Source organism: Hipposideros armiger, unplaced genomic scaffold, assembly GCF_001890085.2.
Source record: "Hipposideros armiger isolate ML-2016 unplaced genomic scaffold, ASM189008v1 scaffold_290, whole genome shotgun sequence".
Lineage (NCBI taxonomy): Eukaryota > Metazoa > Chordata > Mammalia > Chiroptera > Hipposideridae > Hipposideros > Hipposideros armiger.
This window is the reverse complement of record NW_017731640.1, coordinates 632,124-657,131: the sequence shown is the minus strand read 5'-3', so window position 1 is coordinate 657,131 and position 25,008 is coordinate 632,124. Positions and strand designations below refer to the sequence as shown.

Here is a 25,008-nt window from a genome sequence, read left to right as displayed (position 1 = left end):
GAGTGAGTGGTCTTTGCCCCTGGACCTCCAGGCCAAAAACTGATGTCTCCCCCCCTCCCCTCCCCCTGCAGATGGCAGCTCTCCAAAGCCCCTTCTATGGAGATAAAATGAACCTGTTCTCCCTCTGCCAGAAGATCGAACAGTGTGACTACCCGCCTCTCCCTGGAGAACATTACTCTGAGAAGGTGAGTCCTGCTGCCAGGGCAGACCTGGCAAGCCCCAGCCAGCCTCGTGAGGAGGGGCAGTTCCAAAACTGTGGGGCTGAGCTTGGGTTCACTTAGCAGGGTGGAGGAGGAACATTTCTGGGAAAGTGACTCAGCGGGGGGGAAAAGTAGATTAATTTTACTGAAGACCTTTCACGGACACCAGCGTGGGCCCCGAATTCAGGACTGTGGCCGGCCCACGGGCACAGAAGCCAGCTGCAGCCGGCTGAGGAGGCCCTGTCCGCACACTTCTGCCTGTTTGGCTGCCACCCTGGGGCTCGAGTGTGAGACGGGCTCCCCGCAGTGCCAGACAACAGGAGCCAGACGCAATGGCCGGGGATGGCAGGGCCCTGGCTTGTCCCACACCGCTGCTGGCTGCCGCTTGGCTCCCATGACAGGAAACCACGGCAAGCAGACGAGTCTCCTTGCTGTCACAGACAAGTCACACCTTTTTATTTTCAACGATTGACACTAGGGGCAGGGGCTCTGGACAGACTCTCCGCAGGTCTGGCATGGGGCTATGCCAGGTACCGTGTGTGAACGTCAGCTGCCTCAGTTCCATCACCTTGAAAACAGGGCTATTTGCCTTTGTGGATAAAATGTGAGGACATGACAGATTTACAGCACAGCACGGCAGAGTGTGTACACAGATGCACAGGTTTACACACTCCCTTCACTGTTTCTGGGGGAGGGGGGTGTCACTGACCTTCTCTATTTCCTCATCTGTAAAGTGGGGATAATCCTCGAACCTGGCTCACAGGGTCAGTGTAAGGATTCAGGTGACGCATGACCAGGCTGGCATTTACCCCACTATCACCAAAAGCAGCCGCTGGACACAGCACAGGGCCTTCCATAAGCATCAACGGTTAACGTTATTTCTATTCGAGGCTAATGCTAGTGGACTATTGTTATTGCCATCCAAGGTCAACACTAGGTGTGAAGGGGGGTCTGAGACCTCCCTGGGCCTGCCCTGCCCAATCACGGGCCATTGCCTCACGATAATCTCTCACACTTAGGACCTACTGTGTTCAGTCCTCCCCCGCCCCATGTTGCCAATGAGGAAACTGAGGCACAGATGGGTTAAGTCACCTGCCCAAGGGCACATAACTTGCAAATGGTGGGATATGAACCCAGATGGCCCTGTGCCTCACCACTGTGCCATCCTCTCTTGATGGCACACCTCTTCAGCACCCAGTTGTCCAGCTGGGGTGGGGTCTGTGCAGCTTCTGGCAATTCCAATCGTAAAGGCTGGAAGGCTCTGGAAGGAGCAGCCCTTGTCCTCCAGGGGCCTGGGTCTGGGCAGGCCAACCCACAGAGACCAGGCCTCCTAGTGTGCTCTAACCCTGTGTCCAGGCGGGATGACCAGAAGGGTCACCCACCAACCTTCTCCTGGCAGCCTTTGTACTTAATGAGACTCTCATTGGCTTCAGACCCCAGGGGCAGAGGGGGCGGGCCAGGAGCACATGCTCCTGCAGTGGGCATGGCCACTGACTTCATGTGAGCCCCGTGTTCAGGACCAGCCGCCTACTGGCTGCCACTGCTGACCACGACCCCGACCCCCGCAGGGCCAGCCTGATTAACTTGACTGAAGAGCTCTCACGGACACCAGGAGCCCCGCCAGCAGGACTGTGTGTGCCCGCTCACGGCTTTTGTGTCAGTGGCTTCGAGGTCTTCCACATACTTTTGGAGGAAGGACTTATGCTCTGGAGCGGAAGTTGGCAGGAAAGAACGAACTAGTTAGATTTCTTTTCCAATAGCTGCATTTGGTTTTTCTTTTCTCGCCTTTTGTTTAAACTTGGAATTCTGTACTATTCAGGAGCTTGGAGCCATGCAACTCGGAGCAAATGGTAACGTTTGTGCCTCAGTTTGCCACCTATAAAAGAACCGTACTCTCTGCCTCACAGATATGAAGCTGAAACGAATGAACTCGCATAAAGCCCTCAGCCCCCTTCTCTCCCGAGTTGGTCACTCCACCTTCATGAACTGCTGCTCCCTGGAGCCCCCGGCTTCCAGTTATGTGCACCATTTCTAGGCTGTGTGTCTGGGAGCAACCGGGGCTCCTTAGCACTCGAGCCCCTCTGTCACCTCTTAAAAACGGAAATAAGACCCTTTATTATTTTTGTTTCCCTTGACTTCCAAAATTTTCAAACCAGCACTTACTGCAAACTACGTGGTCTACTCACAAATGACAATTGGGGTCACACAGACTTCACCTGTCAGAGGCCAACCACAGCTGCCTTCCCTCAGTACTGTAGGGTTCTAAAAAGCATCATCTCACGCTGGGCAGCCTGTCTCCAGGAGCGTCCAAGCTGGCTGCAGACTCAGCTGTATCGGTCCAGGGGCTTCCCAGTGTTTATAAAGCCTTGGAGTTCCAGAAGGGCAGCGCACAGGTTGGAGGGATACTCAGAATGCCTGACCCAGAGGAACCTTGTTTGTGGCCTGGAACACCTCAGGAGCAACCCGTGGCGTGTGTACAGCAGCTCCAGGGCCTCCGCATGACCCTTCCGCCCTCCCCAGACTCCCTGGGCATGGCCACTGACTCCACAGGAGCCCCCTTGTTCAGGACCAGCCCTCTACTGGCTGCTGCCCCCGACCCCGACCCCCGCAGGGCCAGCCAGCCCCTCCAGCAGCAGCAGGTACTTAAATTAAAAAAATGTAGTGAGCCCAGTGATGCAAGTTAAGATGTAGGCTCTTTAAGGTCATTATTTTAATTACCATTAAAATAATTGGCACTCTGGCTATCAGAAGAGGGGAGGCATCAGAGGCTCAAGGCACCCCTCCCCCACCCCAGGCAGGCGCAGCCTTCAGTGTCTGTGTAATTAAAAGCTCCGTCTTTCATGAGCACAATAAAGAGGCCAGGGGGTGGGCAGGCTGCAGCCCTGCTGCATGTTAATGCATTTATTATGATCAATAAGCCCTTGCCTTGAGTTTTGTCCTCTGGCTTGGGCAGCTGTATGACTGACGGCGCGCACACACACACACACACACACACACACTCACTTTGCCTAGCAGTTGAAAGTTCAAAATTATTTGGAGGTCACCACTGCCAGGTTCTCAAAGCATGGCATGGCCTTTGGGGCCAGACAGGCCTGGGACAGGTCCTGGCTCTGCCCAGTGGCTGTGTGGCCACGCACCCCTGTCCTAAGCCTCACCCCTCACTTTCTCGTTGCCCTGAGTGCTACATGAGTCAGTGCAAACTGCTACCCCAGAACCTAAGGCTAACATGCTGTCCTCTCCCTTGCAGTTACGAGAACTGGTCAGTATGTGCATCTACCCCGACCCCAACCAGAGACCCGACATCGGATATGTGCACCAGGTTGCCAAACAGATGCACGTGTGGACTTCGAGCACCTGAACTTGGACGTGGCGTGCCTTATCAGAGCCAGCACCGCTCTGCCTTGAGTCTTCTCTCCAAAGTGGCCACCTGGTAGCCTAGATCAACTAGGACGAGAGATCAACTAAGATGAGAGAGGCTTCCACAGGTTCCCCAGAGAGGGGCGGGGTTTACAGATGCTGAGTGCAGAGCGGCTGGGGGAGGGGCACTGGTCACTAGTTACTGGTGGTCTCATTCAAAGTCCTTTCTTTAAACTCTTGTGGACTCCGCTGGGTTAACAGAGGTGTGGTTCAGCGAGCCAGTGCCGCACCCCTTGTATCTGGACTGTAATGTGAATCTTGAGGATAATCCCTTCCATGACTGGTCAAGGTTGATACTAACAGAATTGCAGGAGACTGATTTGTAGTGAGCCTTTGAAAATGGCTAGCAGCCCTTTCAGTTTAGCTCTTAGAATCTTTTCAAACAATCAAGCTGTGTGCTTAATTTCCTCTGTCGTAAAGGGATAAAGTGGGCATAATATTTTTTAAATAGAGTGGAGATCTTCCCAATATTTTTATCTATGTTTATAACTCGATGAATGAGGAGAACCCTGCATCAGAAGACAGAGAGTATATTCGAAAGGCACGCGTGTTTCCATGCAGTCCGGCCCAGCCACCCTCCTGGACGCCTGCTCTGTACCAGGCACTTCGTCACCTGCTTAAATGCTGGCAGTCCATTTCACGATCAGTGTTAGGCATCGTCCTCTGTGGGAAGGCAGTGTGGCATACCAAAACTATAAAACATGCCCTCAGGCTGTTCTCTGTACAAGCTCTGGTGGGCAACTTCCTACTACAACCCTGGGCAAGTTTCTTAGCCTCTCTGAGCCTTAGTTTCCTAGTCTGTAAAATGACACCTACCTTCAGGGTGCTGACAGGATTTGAAATAAAAGATGCAAGTTGTCTAGCACGTTGTAGAAGATTCAAAAATGGCAGCCACTCCCTCATCCCGGCACAAAACTCGAGTCCAGGCCCACATAAGTCAAGAATTTAAATGCACAAGTGCCTTATGTGTAGGAAACCAGAAATGTTTTCCTTTTCTTGTTCCCAAATAGGATTAACTGTGAAGACTAATTTATAAATGTGAACTTAAGGGAAACTCAAGCTCTGAAGGAAATTGTTTGAATTTTATCTTTATACTCAAGTTAATCCTCAAATGGTCTACTTTTCATCCAGTAACTTGGGGACAGCTCAGCCCTCCAGAGAGAGCACACGCCTGCCTGCTCCATTTGTGTCCAGGGGCTCTGACCGGGCCTCCCTGGGGACAAAGGACTCGGGCTAGGCCACTGCCCTGTTTCCATGTACGAACTCTGTTCTACTGTAACTCTGTCGGGTTGGAGGGATTTTCTTCAGATGCAACCTTTTCTTTGTACGTGTTCTCCATGTTTGAAATAAAACGGGGTGAGGGGGGTTACTTTTGTGAATGAGTACAATTCATGAATAATTTTAAAGCAGCTTCACACTGCAGCACAATTTCTTCAGCCACCTTTAAAAACACAATTTCTTTGGCTCCAGACATTGAGTAATCCCGAAATTTCTTCACGCTTCCCAGATAATTTTGACAGTCATCAGCCAAGCTGCTCCCTTAAGTATTTTTACTGCTTTCCCTACCCCACTCCGGGCAGTTTTCACAAGGGAGGCTGGCCCAAGAGTGGGCTTGCCCTGGAAGCCCTGGGGCGGGGCCTCCTCGCGCCCCCAGCCACTCTCTCTCTGGAGGATGAGTCAGGCCCTGCTCCCGCCTAGCACTTAACCACCGAAAGTTTTTCTGATTCCAGACAAATTTTTTGCAAATACTGTGCTGAAGAGTTCTTAGAGCCCCTACTGCATCTCCCTTGGCAGAGTCTGTGTTGGACACAGATGAACCTGCTTTCTGCATGTCACGAGAACAATTCTGCCTCCTAGGACCCTCTGGAAGCGTACACTTTCAACCATTCACCAAGCATGAGTGTTTGTGAAATAACTGTATCCCAATTATTACAAACAGTCACCCCCAAAGCAGCCCTCTGACTTCTGTGAACTTGCCAAAGTGGAGTTCACCCAGTTTCATGCTATGGCAAAGCAAACTGTCCACCAACCTGCTTTTTCTCAGTGCTTAGAACTGATCATGTCTGACTATTTCTTTCCTACTTGGCTGCTGGGGTGAAAACCTATGCTGCACTCATCCTAAAAAAATAAAAAATTAAAAAAAGAAAAACCTGGGACCACCCTACACAGAGAATGTAAGTTGGCAAAGGGGTGGGTATATATAATATGTTCACTGGAGAATCCAAGTAACCTACTCGGACTCCTACATCAGGCGAGGTGTCGTCTGTTTGTAGGACGGCATCACCCCTACTCCCACCTGAACAGACTGGCACACGAGGAATTAAAGGCTGATGGGCCTTACTGGCAAAAAAAACCCCACAGCCTCGACCTCAGCCACTCAATCTGGTTTTCATTTTTTATTAGGTTTCATTCAGCAAACACTGGCTGAATAAATGTCTTACAGGGGGGGTCTCCATTGCCCCCCATCTTCTAGAGCAGCAACCAGCCATCCGCGAACACCATTCAGGAAGTGTCCATCGTCTGGACTGTTTCTTCCAGCACCTCAATGTCCAGGGCAGTGACTTTTTCAGTGAGAACTGCCGTGGTCCCTTTCTCACATCTGTACCGGCCAAACCTAGTGAGAAAACAATAATAGCAAAAAATTACGATCCTCCCGAAGGGACCCAGTGGAGAGCTGGAGAGAGGGACAAGCAGTGAGGGGGGACAGCAAAGAGGCCTGGACTGGAATCCCGGCTCCCCTGGTTCCAGCTCTGAGACCTTGGGGGATTCAAATGCCCCAGGCTCGCTCTCAAGCGCTACAGAACAGACACCTGGGAGATAGGATGCAAACGCCAAGAGAGCCTACAGAGCACCTTGCCCACCTCCCCACCCCCAGAAGACGCTGGAAAGCATTTGGTCCTTTGCCTTCAAGCTTTAACAACTTCCTGAAAGCCCCTTTCAGAAACCAGCAGGAAGCGAATCCTTTCATTAAGCTGCCACCGCCCTTCTCTTGTGTAGCAACAAGACTGACCTACTGTTACCTTAAACACTTAAAAAATATTTGGAAGCGTAAACAGTATAAAAATGACCCAGAGACAGACTCTGGGCTTGTCATTTTAGACCACACGCTCAAGAATCAAGAAAGGAGGGTTAACTGTCCCCTGCAGGGACGTGGTGGGTCACCATTAGGACACGTTACTCAGCACCTTTCTGGGAGTGAATCTGACAGCTTTCTCTGGGCACAGGCAGTCTAGAAGATACATATGCGACCTGCTCGTTCTCATGCTGGGGCCAGGAATTACATTATCGTCAAACAGCAGTACAAACCCAACTGTTCCTCTGGTCTGTCCCCGGCTGGGACACTTTCTGTCAACCTGGCACGGACGAACAGAAGGCTGCTGGCTGTGTCGTGACACATGGCTCCTCGAAAACCCATCCTCTCAAACGGCACTTGTGCTCAGACGCAGGAAGCAGAAGAGGGCGACGTTACCGAGCTCTATATAAATTCAAGAGCTTGCGCGGCCAAGAGCGGCAGGCCTTGACCTGCTACACCTTCCTGTCCCCTCCCCATCCTCTCCTTTGCAGCAGCACCTTTTTAGGATGGGCCCCGCCCCCGCGGTGTGACAATGGCTCCTTCCTCCAGGCTGGACTCTTGGCCAGAGCCTCACCACCCTGGGTGATGGCCCGGTTTCAGCAGCAGGCAGGGAGGGCTTCTGCCTTAGGCAACAGCGTGGCAAACCAGGGCAGCGGGGGCTGAAAGCACAGGAGCCAGTGGGCATGGGCAGGGCCAGGGCCACACTGGGCCTGGGCACAGGATGCTGCCCCCACCAACTGTCTACTCTGGGAAAGGTGCCCCTAACCCAGGCACTACCTCCACAGCCAGCCACTGGCAGAAAAGATGACAGTGAGGTTCTACAGTGTGCACTGTTGCCGCAGTGCCTGCTGGCACCTGGCACCCGCTGCAGGGCCTGGGCACAGGGGGGGAGCAGCCCTGCCCAGAGGGCAGGTCACTGACACGTGCCACAGCGTGCCCAGCACCTTCCCCACTACCTCACTGCATCTTCACAACCAGCCGAAAGGGTCGTTTTATTCCTGTTCGTATGCGTTCAGTCTCCTTTACAGACGTGTGGCCTATGTCCCGAGGGAGTGAGATGTGCCGCTGCGGCGTTTGCTTTTGCACAGGCTCCTTGTCCAGGCGCAAACACTACTTCTCAGTGGCTCCACCGTGGCGTCCAGAACCCTCCCAGCACACCGCTCGGTCTGGATGGAGTGTAGCCACCTCCCCCTTCCTGAACCTCACCAGGGCCTTGCTCAGGTCATGCAGCACCTTGCCAATAACAGGGAAGCGAGTCATACAGGGATACAAGGCTCCCACTTCAGAGAGCTCGGTAAAGCCTGCATCCAACACAGCCCCAGGTCTCAAAGACGGCTTCCCTTCCTGCTAAAGACCCCAGGGACTCCATGGGGACGTCAGAGATCACCTAGTCGAGCTCCATCAGTTCAGACAGGGAGGCTGACCTGCCCAAAGCCACCAGGCCAGGCAATGCCATTTCCTAAGCCCTGGGCTGCTGTGCTGCCCAACTCAAGAACAGAGTTTCCACAATGCCGAGCGCACGCCGCAGTGAGTACCTGCTGGTCCTCAACGCTCTACCCTTCCCTTGTGAGTGACCCGACTTGGACGTCGAGCATACGCACTGGGAGATAAAGCCAGCATTGCCGAAGGCGCGGTGCCAGTTATCCTCAGGTGAGTGCAGCTGGAGGCAGAACTCAGGGAGCCACACGTCGAGCTGCTCCGGCTCCAGGAGGAGGTCAGGAGCCACAGGCTGGTCAAGCAGCCAGCCAACTATGCAGGACCACAAGTGAGGGCCCCAGTCCTGTCCAACACAACCCCGAGCCGGGCCTGCACCACTGAGAAGCGGCGCCTGCTGCTCAGCACATGCCACGGGCCAAATGGCATGGCTCCCTCGCGAGCCGGAAGCCCCCGTTAGCTCCCAAGGCCAACTTTCAGGGACTCTTAACCAGTGGTTTATAACTGCACAGGACCTCAGAGTGCTGAGAAAAGCTACGGGCAGGCTACCCTGAAAAATGCTCCTCACAGAGTCTCATCCAGAATCCAGGGGATTCTTGAAGAGACCAGAGAAAGCACAGCAGGTGATTCAAACCTCCCTCCACAGCCCCCAGCCTGGGCCCCATTCTACCTCTCTTCTCAACATTTTACAAAGTAAATCACTTTTCTACACCCGATAGCAACCCAGAATCACAAAGCAAATAACGACTCAAAGGTCTGCTGTGTAAGGCTGGATTGGGGACACTGGATTTACTTAACATGGGTAAGAATCAAGAAAGCCCTGTCCAGATGCCATGGACAGGTCGAGGGTGGCCCCGGAAGTCGGAGAACTCAGAAAGGATGGCATCTCCTCCACTCACCTGGTCCCCTTCTTGTTGGGCACTGAGAACGGGCGGAGAAAATCCAGCTTGCTCTTGCTGATGACACACAGGTCAATGTTACTTCCAGACCCCAAGTCATTGAAAATGCCAGCTGCAATGGCTTCACTCACCAGCTTCTTGGCTTCCTCCTCCTGAGAAAAAGAATGGCAACAATGTCCAGTAGTGCACAAAATCACCTGGGAGCTCAACCTGGGAGGTAGGCACTGTTTTCAGTGCCCATTTTATAGACTAAAAAGGCGTCTCAAAGGACCTCCACGATTTGCCGGAGGTTCCTCAGCTGGTAAGCGCGGGACCCAGGCCTCTCAAACCCTTTATGCATGCACCCCCTCTTCAACACACTGCTTTATGTCAGACAGTCGCTGCATAACTGAGCACTATGGGCTGACAGCAATTTATCATCTAAAACAGCGGTCAGTAAGCTTTTCTTATAAAGGGGAGCAAGTAGTGCACATAAGGTCTCTATCGTAACTACTCAACTCAGTCAAGGTAGCACAAAACAGCCATAGAAAACACGTAAACAAATGTGTGTGGTATGTGCCAATAAAACTTTATTAACAAAAACAGGCAGTGGGCCAGATTTAGCCCATGGGCTGTAATTTGCTAACTCCTGATTGAAAATGTCCAACAATAGTTAAACCGGTAACATAATAAAGAAAGTCAATATCATGGGGGAAAAGAACTGACTCCAAAACAACCAGAGTTCCAGAAAAATGGTGGTGGAGACAAGGGTATGACCGCTTGACAAAAGAATCTATTGCCTTCCACTAACGTGCCTACAAGTTCACTTAAGTGATTTTCTTTGAATCGTTCTTTCTTCTACTTCTCCTTTAAGAAGCAAGTCTAAGTCCTGAACAGTTACTAGTAAATAGTGAATTAATTCATTTCTTACCCAAGAAGGCCTATCATGTGCGAGGTCCTATGCCCGGAGCTAGGGCTGAAGAGATGGATGAGTACCTAAGGGGCTTAGAGTCCAGTGGGGGCATCAGACCTGAGTGACAATGCAGATGAGGGCCCAGGTGACTGAGACGGGGCGGCAGGAACACTGCCTCATTCATCAAAGCTTCAGGGAGGCCTGAAGGACAGGCCATACACCAGGCACTCAGAAATAGAGCAGTGACACGGAAGGCAGGCAGCGGAGGCAGAAAAGTGGGAGGGACCCGAGGAACACCAAGTTCAAGCTCTTCATGCAACAAGGACAAAAATGTACCAATCTCCCAAAGAAGGGCCTCTAACTTGTGCTGCAGCCCCGTCCCAATCCACCAGGCATGGGAGTCCATAGACATGCAAGCTGAACTAAAGCGCTCATCCAAGTAACATCCTGTGAGAAACAGGACTCCCTGCCCCACATTCCAGCCCGAGATCATCAGATTCGCTGACTTCACGATGATGTGAGATCGGAGACCACTGGGGGCTCCTGCTCCTCGGTCTGCCCTAAGCCAGGAAGTGGGATTCCAGTGGCACGAGCGCCCTCTACAGACTCAGGAGGACAGACAAGGCTCTGCTGGACGTGGGATCCTCAGGAACCCAGCAGCAGGGGCTGGGGGGGTGTTCTGAGCTTGATTCCACCAGGTTTAGTCACTTTCTGAGTGTTATGTAGGAGTATGTGGGGCCAACGAAGCCAGTGATTCTCTTGTGCATATAGAGCCCCGTAAGAATTCATTCAAACAGGATCCTCTAATCAGGAATTCTCTCCTGGGACTCCCAACAGTCTATGAGGCCAAGCCTTACCAGCAACCAGCGAAGGTGGTAGTGCAGAAAGCATCTTAGAGGAGGAGATGGCTGCTGCGGATGCTACTACCGTACAGACAACAAAAACCAACCACTGACTTAACGAACGCAACCTCGTTCCAACTCGTTTCCCTTGTTAAACGACCCCAGACGTGCATGCGTGCCATGTGCCAGGGGCAGCCTCCTTATTCCCCTGCCCCTGACCTACCGTCTCTTCTTCCCTTCTCTTCTCAGCATTTTTTTTTATTATTTCCTTTGCTTTTCATCGCTGCTTTTCTCATCACTGCTGCTGGTGCCTTAAGCCAGCCAACAGTACCTGGTGGATGTCACAAATCCTGCTGGTAGCACCTAGGACTGCAGATTTGTATTTCCCAAATTATTTTATATTGGGGGTGAAGGGGGGGCTTAGAGGAAACTGAAATATACACGTGATATTAGGCATGCATATCCAATGTCAATCAATTAGACTGGGCACACAGATACCAGAATGCTGACGGTGCTGAGATTATAGGTGAGTTTTCCCCAATTTTGCAAATATTCTGTCAGTAGATAAACTTATAAAACTTAAAAATGTGCAAATCTAAAATATGTATAGTTTGATTTACTCATAAAATTAGCATGTGTGCTGTTAAGTGTAAAGGCTTTTAAAGACCGGGAATGCACCTTTTTTTTTAAAGATTTTTATTGGGGAATTGGGGGAAGGGGAACAGACAAGTTGCTGTCCTTTTGTTCTTCAGTCTAGTTGTGGAGGACGTTGCTTCACTGGCCCAAGTTGGCACCATCATTGCGCTCTTCCCGGGAGAGGCAGATCAGTCGCCGGCTTCTGGACGACCGCTCACGGCGGCTGCTGGCTACACACGGTAGCCCATGGCAACCCACTGCAGCAGGGGCTGCAGCCTACGCCGTTGCCGGTGACTCACGGCTGCCCACCTCCAGGTTGAGCTGTTGTTCAGCATCTTAGCTGTGGAGGGCAGTGTCACTGGCCCTCATATGTGGGATCCAAACCAGGGCCCTCTGGCGTCCCAAGCCAGCTCTTAACCAACGCGCCACTTGGCCGGCCTGGGAATGCACCTTTTAAATTCCTTTCCTTCCCACCAATTCTAGGGAAGATAACTCCTTAAGGGAAAAAACCTCACAGGTCCCTCCCTGCCTCCCCCAGTCCTACCCTCCTCATATACACAGGACTCAAAGCTGTTATGAACCTGCCATTTACTCAGCACCTACTATAATGTGCCAAGGACCGAGTCAGACACTTTGATGATCTTTGTTTTTATCCCTGCCCCCAACCATCTTCTGAGGTTGCCATTGTCAGAAACTATGGCTGGGAGCGCGCCATGCCTTGCCCAAGGTCACACAGCTGGCAGTAAAACAGATGCTCAGGCTCCAGGGCCAGCAGGGCCAGCACACCCAGCACCACACCAACAGCTGGGGGCTCCTTGGTGAGTTGGGGGCAGTGGACAGCGGTTCCCTGATTCAGGGTATGTCACTCTCCCACCAAGGATCTTCAGAACTTGGGCAAATTTAAGAGAGGATAGTGGTTGCCACTTTCTCTCTGGGCCAACTAACAGTTTCTCTGATGGTCGTTTCCATGGGGGACAGGGGAGCACTGTGTTTCCCAAATGCCCACTGACTATCACCTAAATAAACATGTCTACAATGAAATATGTCAGAGATCAACATTAAGATCCAAGGTCTTATTTCACATGTCCCCCAGCCCTCAAAAAACACAAACAGGCTGCAAATTATCAAGGCTCTGCTGTCTACCCATTACTTACATAGTTAATGTCTTCAACGAATATTTACAGACACCTACTATGTTCCAGGAACTGCTTCGGATGTCAGATACTGTCTTTTACCACCATAGTTCCATCCCCAGAATTCTAGACACATATGCAAATAGCCTACTGGGCATATTCATACTGTTTTCTTTATAGTAGAATTTCACAATTAAACAACTCTTGTCTTTAACACGTGCTACCAAATATTTAGGAAAACTATCAAGAAAAACCACAAACTAAAAGCAAGAGGTAGGGAAAACACCACATTTTTATCTGTCTCTTGGGCCCATGATAAATGCAGGAAGCACTGTTTTCTCCAGCAGGATTCTTTCTTAGTAGGGAAATTGCACCTCCCTTTTTTGGAAAATGCAGAGGGACCTGAGTTCGGAGCAGCATCTGCCTGGAGACAGCTGCTGCCAAGGGGCTCTGACAAGGGCCCTGCAGAGCCCGTGACCCCAGCTGGCCAGGCCCAGGTGCGAGGCTCTACCACTGCAGGGGTCGGGTCCTCCCCAGCCAGCTGCTCCCAGATTTACGTCGCTAGTCACAGGGGAACTTGGGCTCAGTGGACTCATCCTGGCTGCCAGAAAAACAGCCCCCCCCTGGCCTTTTATTTTGAGCCAAAAGCCCGCCATGACTCCAGTGATTGAAAGTTAGTTGGGGGACTCAGGTTCAAGGTAACCTGGCAGATGTAGAAGCAGACAGACTGGGTCTGAACCCCCAGTTTTCTACTTATTGCTGTGTAACCTTGGGCAAGTCACTTCACCTCTCTGAGTTCACTCTCCCCTTCTGTAATATAGTAATGATAAATTGGGATTTATCGCAAAACTGCTGCAAAAATTAGAAATAAAGTATAGAAAGCCCCTACTATGGTGCCTGGCACGTAGCTGTTGCTTAGCAAATAAATTATTTAAGACAGCACGTCAGAAAGCTCCTAGAGACACAATTTCTCTCTAAGCAGTGACTGCCTGCACTAACGCCCAGGTCAGGAGAAGGAGGTCTGAACAAACCTGCTGACAAATCTTCACACAGCACAGTGGAGAAGTTCCTATAATAATTAATCCAAGCAAAAAGCGCACTCCCTAAAAGTTCAGAGAATAGAAAAGGAGCACTTCCTGCTTTATGGCTACAAAGACCAAACTAACTGGGAATATCAGTCCCCCCGGGCCGGCCCTGCTTCTTAAATGAGATTACAATAAGAGTGATGTACTGTACTACAAGTCAGCTGTGACAAGCAGCACTTTATAGAGCTATCTGTTTGTCTCCATCACTGCACCACACGATACGTCCCTGGACTCCAATGTGCAGCTCCATTTACCGCTACATGACAAATGGGCAACACTTGTAAAAGGCACAAAGAGGTCCACGTCGGCCACGTAATGGTCACCACAGCTGTACCCGAGTGCTTGAGGGGACAAAACAGACCCCCAAGTTCATTAAACTGACCAGTAATGGATCTTTCAAAAAGTGCCTTAGGAATCGTCCAGAAAAGGCTAAAATAAATAACTCAGCATGGAAGGCTAATCTGAAATGGTGTTTGATAAATTATTTATAACACAGGCGATTGTCTGCATTTAATATTGGAGCTACTAGTAGCATCTTTAAAAGATGATTTATGTGTTGTAATGCTATTAAACTTTATATTGGCCCACTGCTAGCTATAAAGTCTGCTGAGATTTACAGAATGAGTTTTAAACTGTCACTGCAACATCATAGGAGATGGAGGCTGTATTAAATCTTTACTTTAAATCTGTTATCTGGAGAGTTGCGTTTTGTAGACACTCACAAACTGATAGATTACCTCGGCACCTGCCATGGTGCAGGTCCAAAACAGTGCTGCAGAGAAACTTTTCCACATTATGCCTGTCTGCAGCTACAGTCGACTTTCTCTTCTCGCTTACGTGATTTTTAGATTGGCAATGTCACCAGAGGAAAATGTAGGGACCCCAGCCAATGGGCACCCTGGACAGCTCAGCATCAAATTAATACTCTTTAAATAAACCCTCTACATCCAACTGTTCAGTTATGCATTCTGAACACTGTGCTTTACTTACACTGGGGGAAGGCAAAATATGAAATATGCATTTGACTGAAAACCTAATGTACTATTTTAGATACAGCTTTGGAATGTGAAAATACATGTATATGATAAGTCATTTGAAACAATCTCTTTGTAAGTAAAATATTTTTAATTCTTTAAAAAAATAAAATTGGTTATTTGCTGGAAAATGTATTTCATTTATGTAGCTGAGGTGCTGACGTTATTACAGGAGCTAAAAAAGGAAGGAATATTCAAACTTTTTCATGAAGAAAGGAGCCCTCTGGCTCTACTGTTTTTCAGGGCACTGTAGAGGTGTCCCTTTGCCTTCTACCCCCCACCACGCCAGGAGTCAGGGGACAGTGGCTCTGCCACCTTTGCTCGAGGGCACTAAGGATGTGGGTGGCATCACAGCTGAACTCTCACACAACTTTCATCACTTTACCTATTTGCTTTACATCCATCAGGACCATTTAGTTCACAATAATTTGCTCCTTTACTAAAAACTAAGGATGTTACTCAATGAAAATTGAAGCAGTCCATATTCACCTTGGAAAGCTGCATTATCTCTGTCACTCTGGCCTGAAACAGCAAAAAATGCTACCGCTTTGATGATCTGCAGCAGAGCGATAAACGTCTGGGTGCAACGCAAGTCTGGACTCTAAAAAGGGGACCGAAACCACATCGTCTCCATCTCTGTCCCAGGCAGCTAGCACAGTGTTCGGCATGGATGTTAAAAAATGAAAACACGGAACATCAACCTCAAATGCATTCATGGCTCCGCCAAACTAAAAGACGAGATTAATTATGAGATGGAACAATATCAAAATGGGGGAAAGTCCCAAACGGCACGCGTGCCAACTGGGGAGCAGGGAACAAGAGCATCAAAGGCGCCAGACACTCCGAGGAGGGGCTGGAACACAGTGTTGTCGGCGGCCTGCCGACAGGCCGAGGCTCGGACTCCGCCACTGATGCAGCCTAAAGGAGTCGTTCATGGCTGATGGTTGAATAAAATTTAAAGAGCTCAAAAAGTGTTTAAACAGTCCCCCCAAAGCAGTACGCTTCCTGCACTGTGTAACAGACCTCATGTGTCCCATGTGTAGCCACATATTTTACAGTGGAAAAGGTTAATTTCATTTTTTCAGACTGGGCTGTGTGACAAAAGTAAAGGTGTCTGAGTTTTGTTCTTGGCTTGCGCTGTTTGTGTAAACATGGTGTACCTGAGTGAGCACCTGGGAATTGTCAGATGTAATCAAGCGGCAGCTGGTGCTGGGTGTGCCCAGAGAGGGGAGTGAATTAGCGACCGTGTTTAGATGGTGATGCCATTTCTTTCCTGGATAGCATTTTTGGGTACCCAGGACCTGGCTGATGCGAATAACGAAGAGCATATCTGCTGCGGATGTAGGAGTGATTTAAGGGGTTTTCAGCAGGGATGGGAAGGGGAGTTTTGTTCAAGTAACTGCCAACTTGGCCTGCCCAGGCCACTGAATGACGCTAGATGTCCAAGGCGGCACAACCACAATGGGCCACAAAAGGCCGTCACAGAACATCAAAGGAGGAGGAAAGCCCAGGGGAGCCGGGTCACTGTGAGCACGGTACTTAACTCTCTGGCCACAGGCTGCCCGTCAGGAGAACGGGGAAAATGCCTGGCCAAGGGTTGTGGGGACGCATAATGGGACAGGACTGTCCCTGACACACAGCTTTTACTAACAGAATTGTTAGCAAGTTCTAGAATAGAAGGAAAGAAGCAAGGGTGTGAGAGAACTAACATGGACACCCACCACAGCCCTGGGTCCGAGCCAAACACTATGTTACCTATTTAACCCTCGTAATCACCACCTGTACAGCAGAGGAAACAGGAGGCTCTAGAAAGCTGGCTGAGGCACTCACAGCACACGGCTGTGTATAAGAGGGAGTCGGTGATCCATGCCAACTTAGTGCCTGGCATCACCAAAGCCCGTGTCTTCCTATCCCACCACAGGAAAATCTGTGGTGCACGCGAGGTTTTGCTGGATTCTGAGGCAGCGAATCGAAGGGAAAACACCTAAGCTTCCAGAGGGAAAAGGACCAAGAGAGATGGGAACATATTGCTTTCCACAAGGAGAAGACATCAGTGTTCACAGCATATGTGTATACAAATATATATTTGCAAGGCTGCATTGAATCAAATATCATCAGAGAAAAAAACAAGAAAGACTGGGTTTAAAGAAAGAGCAAGAAATATGCTCAACAATTCTCCAAATGAAAGCCAAGCTGTCCCAGGTAGTAATAAGATCTTAATAATATTTCTCCCTCTCTCCAGCAAACAATGCAGTCAATGGGATAACTCGACCAATATATTCCTGGAGATGCTGAAAGGGCTAGCGCCTGAAAACGGGGAGGTGGTGGTGGTGGTGGTGGAGGGGGGAATGAAGCGAATTTGTTCCTTGGGTCAAACAACAAAGATAAAAAAGAGCCACGTTCACATGGAGCCCACCCACCTCAGAGACTGGAAGACGGAAACCACGGCAACGTGCACGTGGGGACCGTGCTGCACTGCGTGGTCCCGCTTCTAGAGCCCATAAGGAGTAGGGAGGACTGGCAGGAAAGTACAGGGCACCCTTGCTCTAGGAAGTTTAAAGATGGCCACACATATAAAGCACATTTCAAATGATGCAAAACTCCTGAAAGAAATTAAGGTCAGCTTATTCAGCAAGCATTTACTGAAGCCGACACTATCCTCTCCACAGACACTGTGGTCAACACAGGATAAGGTCTGAACTGACACGGAGCCTGCCCACGGAGAGTGTGGAGTCCAGAGAGGAAACGCAGATGAGCTCACTACAATATGGTCCGAGCTACTAAGAGGCAGGCCTGACGATGGAACTAGAGGTGTGCAAAGGTCCCATGGGCGCAGGTGATGACGACTGGGCTGCGTCCTGACATACAGGTAATGGGTGCCAAGCCACAGGGCAGAAGTGATGACAGCAGGGTAGCCATGAAAATGAGAGAGACGCGGCCAGGTAGGTGGTTCGGCATATCTGAATACCGGGAACCTCACGGGCCACGCAGAGAGCAGGCCCTTCATGCTATGCTAGCCAGTGGGAAGACGTGAATGATAGATTTGTGCTGTTTGAAACTGCAATCTGGACACAGTGGTGAAGGGGCCAAAGGCAGGCGACAGGAAAGCAGGTGACTGTAACACTCCCAATGAGAGATGGTGCTGGGCCAGCGAGGCAGGTGGGAGGGCAGGGCTCCCAGCATGAGTCACAGGCAGTGACCAAACTCTGAACAAACCCAGCTTTCACAGAAAGGCCTTTGTTAACTTCTTGGCAGCTATTTTTCTGGTGGGTTGATGGGAAACAACGATTAAGGTAATTACATATTCTAGATACTGGTAAGTTTCTGTGGTAGGCACTTTCTAAAGGATGTCACCAAAAAGGGACAAGATAAAAGTAGAGCCAATGAAAGTGCTGAGGCTGTTCTAGGGAAAAGAAGACCCAGGCTGGAACCAACTTGTAAACGCCATTCCAACGGCAGGGGCTCAAAATGCACCTGTCTGGCCTCTGGAGCGCAGCAGAAAGGGTAAGAGCTGGGAAACGCGGGGGCGAGAGCCACGAGGACGTAAAGAAAAGAGCTTTAAGGGGAGGCACAGCCACGAGGGTCTGGCCACATGCAAGGTCAAGCTAAGAGGAAAAAGTGCACAGGCCCAAGTGAAGAACACAAGCCCAGAGCGGACTGGAGCGGGGAGCTGGCGGGTGGGGATTGAGGGGAACCCGGTTTTAAGGACCTCCATGAAGCCCCTGGATGATCACCTTTGCCTGGGACCCCAGGCGCACACAGACTTCAGACACACTCTCAGTTACTTAAGGTTTTGGGGTGAAGGAGGGAGCATTCCAAAGGGGCAGGCAAAGAAGTCAAGAGGATGAAGGTCTAGGACATCTGGGTATGAATCTAGTCCTGTTACTTACGAGCTACGTGACCATGGTGGTAAAGTCACTCAACATCTTTAAGTCCCTATTTCCTCATCTGCAAAAGAGGCCTAAAGCCACCTAGCACCAGTGGTCATGAGGGTTACACTAAGCACTCTGCACAGAAGAAACTGCTAGCGCAGTGCCTGGCATGCAGGAAACGCATGGTGGAGCTAACCTGACCCAATTCTGCCCCTTTCTCTGATGCTTACACCCAGTTATCAAAAGCCTAACTCCTTCAGAACTACCAATGCAAGGGGCAACTGATAATAACTCAACCCTTCAGTTTTTTCAACCCCTGATTCAAAGCAAATCAGCTATGAAAGTAGCCATTATACTGCAAATGAAATTCAAAACGATGTCATAAAACACTGTGTTCACTGGTGCATCTTCCACACGGAATTTACTGCCATGTCAATAAGTGTACTGAGTAGCACATTTTCACTTATTACATTTCACTCTAAAAGAAGACAGGCGGAAACTTGTATTTACTGTGTGTAGGTACTCTTCCAGATAACCCTTTAAGGTAGGCATGACCCTTCTACCCATTTCACAAGGCTCAGCGAGGGAAAATGACCAGCCCAAGGACACACGGCCAACACCGGGAAGGTCTGAGACGCAGCAGAGTTTTGTCTGACTCCAGAGACCAGGCTTTTTTCACTCAAGACAAGAGAACCTCCAAACAATTAGTCTCCTAAAATAGTAATGATGCTTAGACATCTAGTTTTGAGCTATAACTGATAAGTCACTCATGGGTTTAGCTTTTTAAAGAATTTTGCCTCTAAAATTCTTCAAAGTTGCAAGTATATTGCTTAAATAACGCTACTCTATCGTTCATATTGCTTGTTACATTTGCTAAAATTAAGACCATCTTAATGAACTTCTCTAGTACAGAATGTACTCTCATCAAATACCAAAGCAAAAGCCTATCAAATTCCCTGTACCAGTACTACATTAAAATGTTTCCATTTCCCTACAATACACGTATAAAACCTCTCAGCACACAGAATGAGTCTAATTGTTTTTTAACCACCCTGTATGTCAATAAGAAAGATACCATTTAACTTACTTTTCCCATCAGGCCATTTGTTGATTGTAAATCTTAACTAAAACTGACCAAGAAAAGGCAAGTGCACTTTAATTTTCTTTTAACATTTTAGGGCCGGCAGTAGCCGGAGTTTAAGACAGCAAACTTTTGTTAAACCGGACTGCAATTTACAAACACGGCCCTCCGAACATTCCCTCCAAGTACTGACTTACGCCCATTTTACAAATGAGTTCGATATTTTAGAAACTGGGGCTACAGGGGTACACAAGAGGCAAAAATCAATCTTCAAACACAGGCCTCTTCAAAGCCCATGCACGCACTTTTCATCATGCCCTTTTTCTACTCCTCTATCACCCCAATTCAATTTATCTGAGTTAAAAAGAAACCAATGTATTCGTGAAGGAATCAAAGTTAATGAGTCCTTAAATCTTTTTAATATTCTGACATCACCGAAGTTCTGACTTTAGAAAAACCCTATTCCAACATTACGACAGGGTGATGACAGGGTGATGACGACTCAAGCGTGATCGCATCCTTAACGGCGACTCCAACTGGGATACAATGCTCACTGCAAATATTTTCAGCAATAGGTACTACTAGGAGGAATTTTAAAATAGCTGCTTTTAGTACAACTTCCTACCATTTATTTTTTTATTTTGTTTCTGCACAATTTCAGGGTGAGGGGAGCGTGTTATAAATTACCTCACAGAAACCCACAAGTAACATTATCTGTTAAGGTTAAAACTTTAACTACCTTCCCCGCGGTATGCTGCTGGGGTCTCATTACAGCAGGTAATCTCACATTCCGCCATGCACAACACACCAAGTACCAGCATCTCCCAATTACAATGCAACGTAAATCTCAAAGGACATCTGAAAAGGCTACGCAGCTCCGGCACCCACTGCCGCAACACAGCCACCTCTAATGGAACGTGGCAGCTTTCTAACTAAATATTCACACGCAGGGCTAGGGATGCTAAGCTCGGCCTATCCCACACTGAAGAGCGGATGCTAATTAAAAGGCCACACTGACTGGGGAAATGACCACCTAGACAACTTTAGACACTGGCTGGAGCTTCGTTTTCCTATTTCCTAGTATGTTCAGCGACCCAAACTTCCAGGATTACACAATCGAGAGAAAATTAGAGCAAGAGCCCCCCATGCTTTTGTACGTGACACCCCTCGTCTAGAATGGTCTCCTCTCCTCTTTAGCCTCCCTGCCCCACCCCCTCCTCAAACCCCAAGACAAAAACATGTCAAGTGAGGAGTCACATGCTTTTTGGGGCCATCGTACAGCCCCCCCAATAGAGTCCACCAACTGCTCTTCTGTCTCCTCTATGCCCCCTTATATGTACTGTTCTCACAGTTTTCATGCCATAATTTCAATAGTTGTTTGTGGGCCTGTCCACCCCGCTAGGTAGTGAATGTCTGTAAGAAAGGGACTGTGTCTCCTAACCAACCAGGCACAGAACTTGGCACCCACCTGGAGAGCAATAACACGCGGGTGAATGGAACGCAAGGCCACACTTTGCATCGTGGAATGACCACCACCTCCCAATAGTAGACAAGGCCTTCATGGCGACTCCAATCGGGGTATAAAAGATGTTCTTCGGTGGTGTCAGTACTGTTTTCTTTGCACACTGCCCTCTGCCTTTGCCAAATTTTACGTCTCAGAAGTTTTTCAGAAAGCACCTTTTTAAAAAACCTTCATGATAGCAGAGGGCATCCAGGGTGTATCTGTTCTTACCATAATCAATGGGCTATTTCTGGAACTGTTTTTTCTTCAGCTAGTGAAACCTAGACTTGATATAGGCTGTGATGCAAAAAAAAAAATAATAATAATAATAATTGTCATAATAGCAGTAATGGCTCTGAAATATCTCATCTAAGCCGGCTTTCTTCTGATGCCTCTTATGAATTGCCAGTCCCTTCAAATATTGGCAGTTCCATTTATTCACATCTTCCGATACGTAAAATTTGCTGACTTTTCCCCCTTTGAGTTGATACAGATATATAAAAACTGTGAAGCTTTTTTTTTGGGCTAGAAATGAAACTTCTCTGCCTCTGCAAATTATAGGGGCATTTTTAAATTACCATATGTTTTAGATCAGAAGGTAAAAACAGTACAGCAGCCCATGAAAACTTTCCAGTCCAGGAAAGCTCAGGAATTAACTCAGTGAAATACAGTTCAAGCCCTCAAGTTCCCCTATTCTTGTAGGTAGTGGTCCCATTCAGCATTTAAAAATTCTGTGTTAGTAAGGTCACCATTTTTATTTCATGTTCACTTACATGTACAATGCAAACGTACATAGGTACTGCATTTAAATATTTAGCCCCAAATGCTATTTTAAACTTAATTTTTCCCACAGAGCTATTTGACTTTAAAAAAATAAGAAACTTTTCTAAAATTCTTAATCGTACTTCAGTGTATATTAGCAAATGTTGTGATGTCTGGCTGCTTCGCACACCCACATGCCCACCGCCTCCCCCTTTCTGATACTGCACACCACACAAGTATAATAAACCATGTTAATATTTCATACCACTGTGAAATATGCTGGAGTATCAATTCAACATCTGCTGTCTTTAGGGTCCGGGAGTCCCGCAGAGACACTTTCAATTTGTAATTGAGTTCTATGCTGAATTAATCAGCAGTTTATCTTTTTTACTAAAATAACGTCTTCACCACTAACCCAGATTTACATTAACAATTTATGCCAAATTACCTGCCAAGGCAAAACTTATAAGATTCTAAGCTACCATCCAGTAACACTCAGTCCTATATTTCATTTCTTATAGTTCTCTAACCTATATACAAGAAAAGCAGGGAGCCATTGTTCACAAGCTTGCAAGCCTCTAACCACAGATGACCTCTTGGATTCGTAACACAGAGCCTCACTTTTGACATGAAATTCAGAGGGGAGTTTCCCATTCCCCTGAAAGCCACTGTTCAATAAGTGGTTATGATACAAATTGTTATAAAATAAGATTTCTAGAATGCAATGAAATCAGTGACTAATAAAAGAACTTCTTGTTTCTTTTGCCCAAGGAGCTACAACATTCCAAATCTTGGTTTGGCTTGAATAACAGAAAAAGACAACCTAGATAAAGGGAGCGTTTTTAGTGCCTTCAATTATGTCCCTGAGACCCAAGTTAATAAAGGCAATTCAATATGATAAGAGATGGAAAAAGAAGTCCATTTTCTCTTTGATGCCATGATGCAGAATATTTTCTTAGCAGTAATATTTTCCTTTTAATTCCACCTGTACAGTTGAAAGTCACTAAATAGTTATTCTATTCAACATTATCCCTGGATCTAGCTCTTGCCTCTCTCTCATTACAGAGTCTCTGGTCACAAAGAAGTTATGTTTTGCCTGCTGGATCTTTGCCACAGGTGCAGGAAGCAATATACTTTGTGAAATATTTCTCCTACATGGTATATTTTCCCCTGCATTCCACAGTTATAGGAACTATGTAAAGTGAAAACATTTCAAATGGAACACCTGCTCCAAAGAAATGCATCACAAATAATTACCTATCTACTACAGAGTAAAATAATCCCTTCTTTTCAATCTACTCTGCATAGAGCTGTATAAGGAATTTTCGCCGCCATACAGAATGGTCTCATTTTATATACTACCTCTGGATTACAGCACCCAGCGCAATGCCATGCATTCAGCTGGGCCCCAGTAAGTACCTGCTGACTGATTACATATTGATTATATAAGAAAATGAAATTCAGTGTTTACAGAGCAGGGTAGAAGACAGAAAAATTTTTGCACAGAAATATTTTTTTGCAGAAAAATCAACCATGAGTTATCAAAATCAATAACTATGGCAATTATACTATTTGTAGTACTTTCATTACTTCTCAAAGAACTGGAAATAGAGACCTTAAAATTTTATAAAAGGTCACTTTTGTAAAATGGTCGCCAAGGTTTGTTGATTCTTGAACTCCAGAGGCCAGGCCCCAAGAGGAAGCCATTCCCAACTCACTGGAGACGGTGGTAAGCTATACCTTTCCTTCTTGGCCTCCTCCAATCTAACCCCCTTTTACTTCCCAAGGCTAAATTGGAAAAATAAAACATACTTTCTAAAATTTCCTTCACCCCTGCCCTGAAAATCCCACTTTGAACTTCAACTTTTATCAAAGGCAGAATACAATGGCAAGGGTAAAAATGATAACCAGCCACCGCCATTAAATGGGGCTCCAGAGATACAGGGACGAGAAAGACACTGACTTGGCCAGAGGAAGGAACATGTAAGTGGCCATTTCTAAGTCAAGGAAGACTAAGGAACCCTAGGGAATCAAAGGGAGAGAAGCAATTACATGTGAGATTCCAAACTCTGTATGGTAGGGAGCAAATCCTTGCTCTTGAACCATCAGGTGAAAAACCAAAGAAAACTTCCACCTGCCCTATAAACCACAAAATGAAAACGTGAGCAAGCAGATCCAAGGAGTAACCCTAACACATAAGTCCCTTTCTGCCTTTCCAAAGTTGGCCTACCAAGGATCAAATTTAGGGAAACAAACTCACTTTTCAAAAGGCGGACAACTCAAAATACCTGATGCTGGTGAGAAGCCTAAACCATCAAGAGAGTCTTTTCATTGCCATCTACCGTCTAATGGTAATTCTCCAAATCACGCACTGAACCGCAATGCCAACTTTCAATATCTGTTCATTTCTAAAACTAACTACTGGAAATCACTTTGAAGAATAATTTTAATCAGGGCCATAGAAATTGTACCTTTGGGCTCTGCCACCTCTAAAATGTAATGCTTCACATTATATACAACCAGAGATAAAATTACTGGGGAAAATTAATACATTTTTTATCTAAAAAGTACACAATTTACTACGTCTAATGCTTCAGGTCCTAAGGAAAGCCAATAAGCAGGAATTAGGACCAAAAGCAAGCAACGGGAAGAGCCTCAGGGAAAACATCTAAAAGGGACCTTTCAATATTTAAACAAATGCACAACAAACCCAATTACTGCCCAAATCCAGTGTGTAAAGAAGTGTGTCAAGTGTTTCAATAACTTCATCTAAACAGTCCCATAGCTGCCTTAGTTCTTAACCAATAAGGAACCATCAAAACCACAAGGAGATATAAACTCACACCCACTATGATGGCTACAATCAAAAAGACAGATAACAAGTGTTGGTGAGGATTAGAAATTAGAATCTTTATATACTTTGAAAACCAGTCTGGCAGTTCCTCAAAAAGTTAAACATAGAGTTACCATAAGACCCAGCAATCCTACTTCTGGTAAATACCAAGAAAAATGACAATCTATCTCCATACAAAAACTTGTACACATATATTCACAGCAGCATTACACGTAATAGCCAAAATGTGGAAACAATCCAAATGTCCATCAGCTAATGAACGGATCAATAAAAGGTGTTATGTCCATACAAAA

General features: G+C 47.6%; 2 protein-coding genes across 4 annotated transcripts in view; one reads left to right on the top strand and one right to left on the bottom strand.

The window, feature by feature from the left end:
- NEK6 (NIMA related kinase 6) overlaps nt 1-4,992 on the top strand; it is a 50,397-nt gene extending 45,405 nt beyond the window's left edge. For all 3 annotated transcript variants that reach the window (XM_019658824.1, XM_019658825.1, XM_019658823.1), the window contains exons 9-10: nt 72-185; nt 3,448-4,992. In XM_019658824.1, the coding sequence (XP_019514369.1) occupies nt 72-185; nt 3,448-3,558 (225 nt within the window). In that variant the 3' untranslated portion in view covers nt 3,559-4,992. The remainder of the gene's footprint in view (nt 1-71; nt 186-3,447) is intronic.
- A 994-nt stretch (nt 4,993-5,986) lies between these two features.
- Nucleotides 5,987-25,008, bottom strand: part of PSMB7 (proteasome 20S subunit beta 7) — a 57,777-nt gene continuing 38,755 nt past the window's right edge. The window contains exons 7-8 of the mRNA XM_019658831.1: nt 9,024-9,175; nt 5,987-6,231 (exon numbers count right to left, since the gene is read on the bottom strand). Of these exons, the coding sequence (XP_019514376.1) occupies nt 6,120-6,231; nt 9,024-9,175 (264 nt within the window). The 3' untranslated portion in view covers nt 5,987-6,119. The remainder of the gene's footprint in view (nt 6,232-9,023; nt 9,176-25,008) is intronic.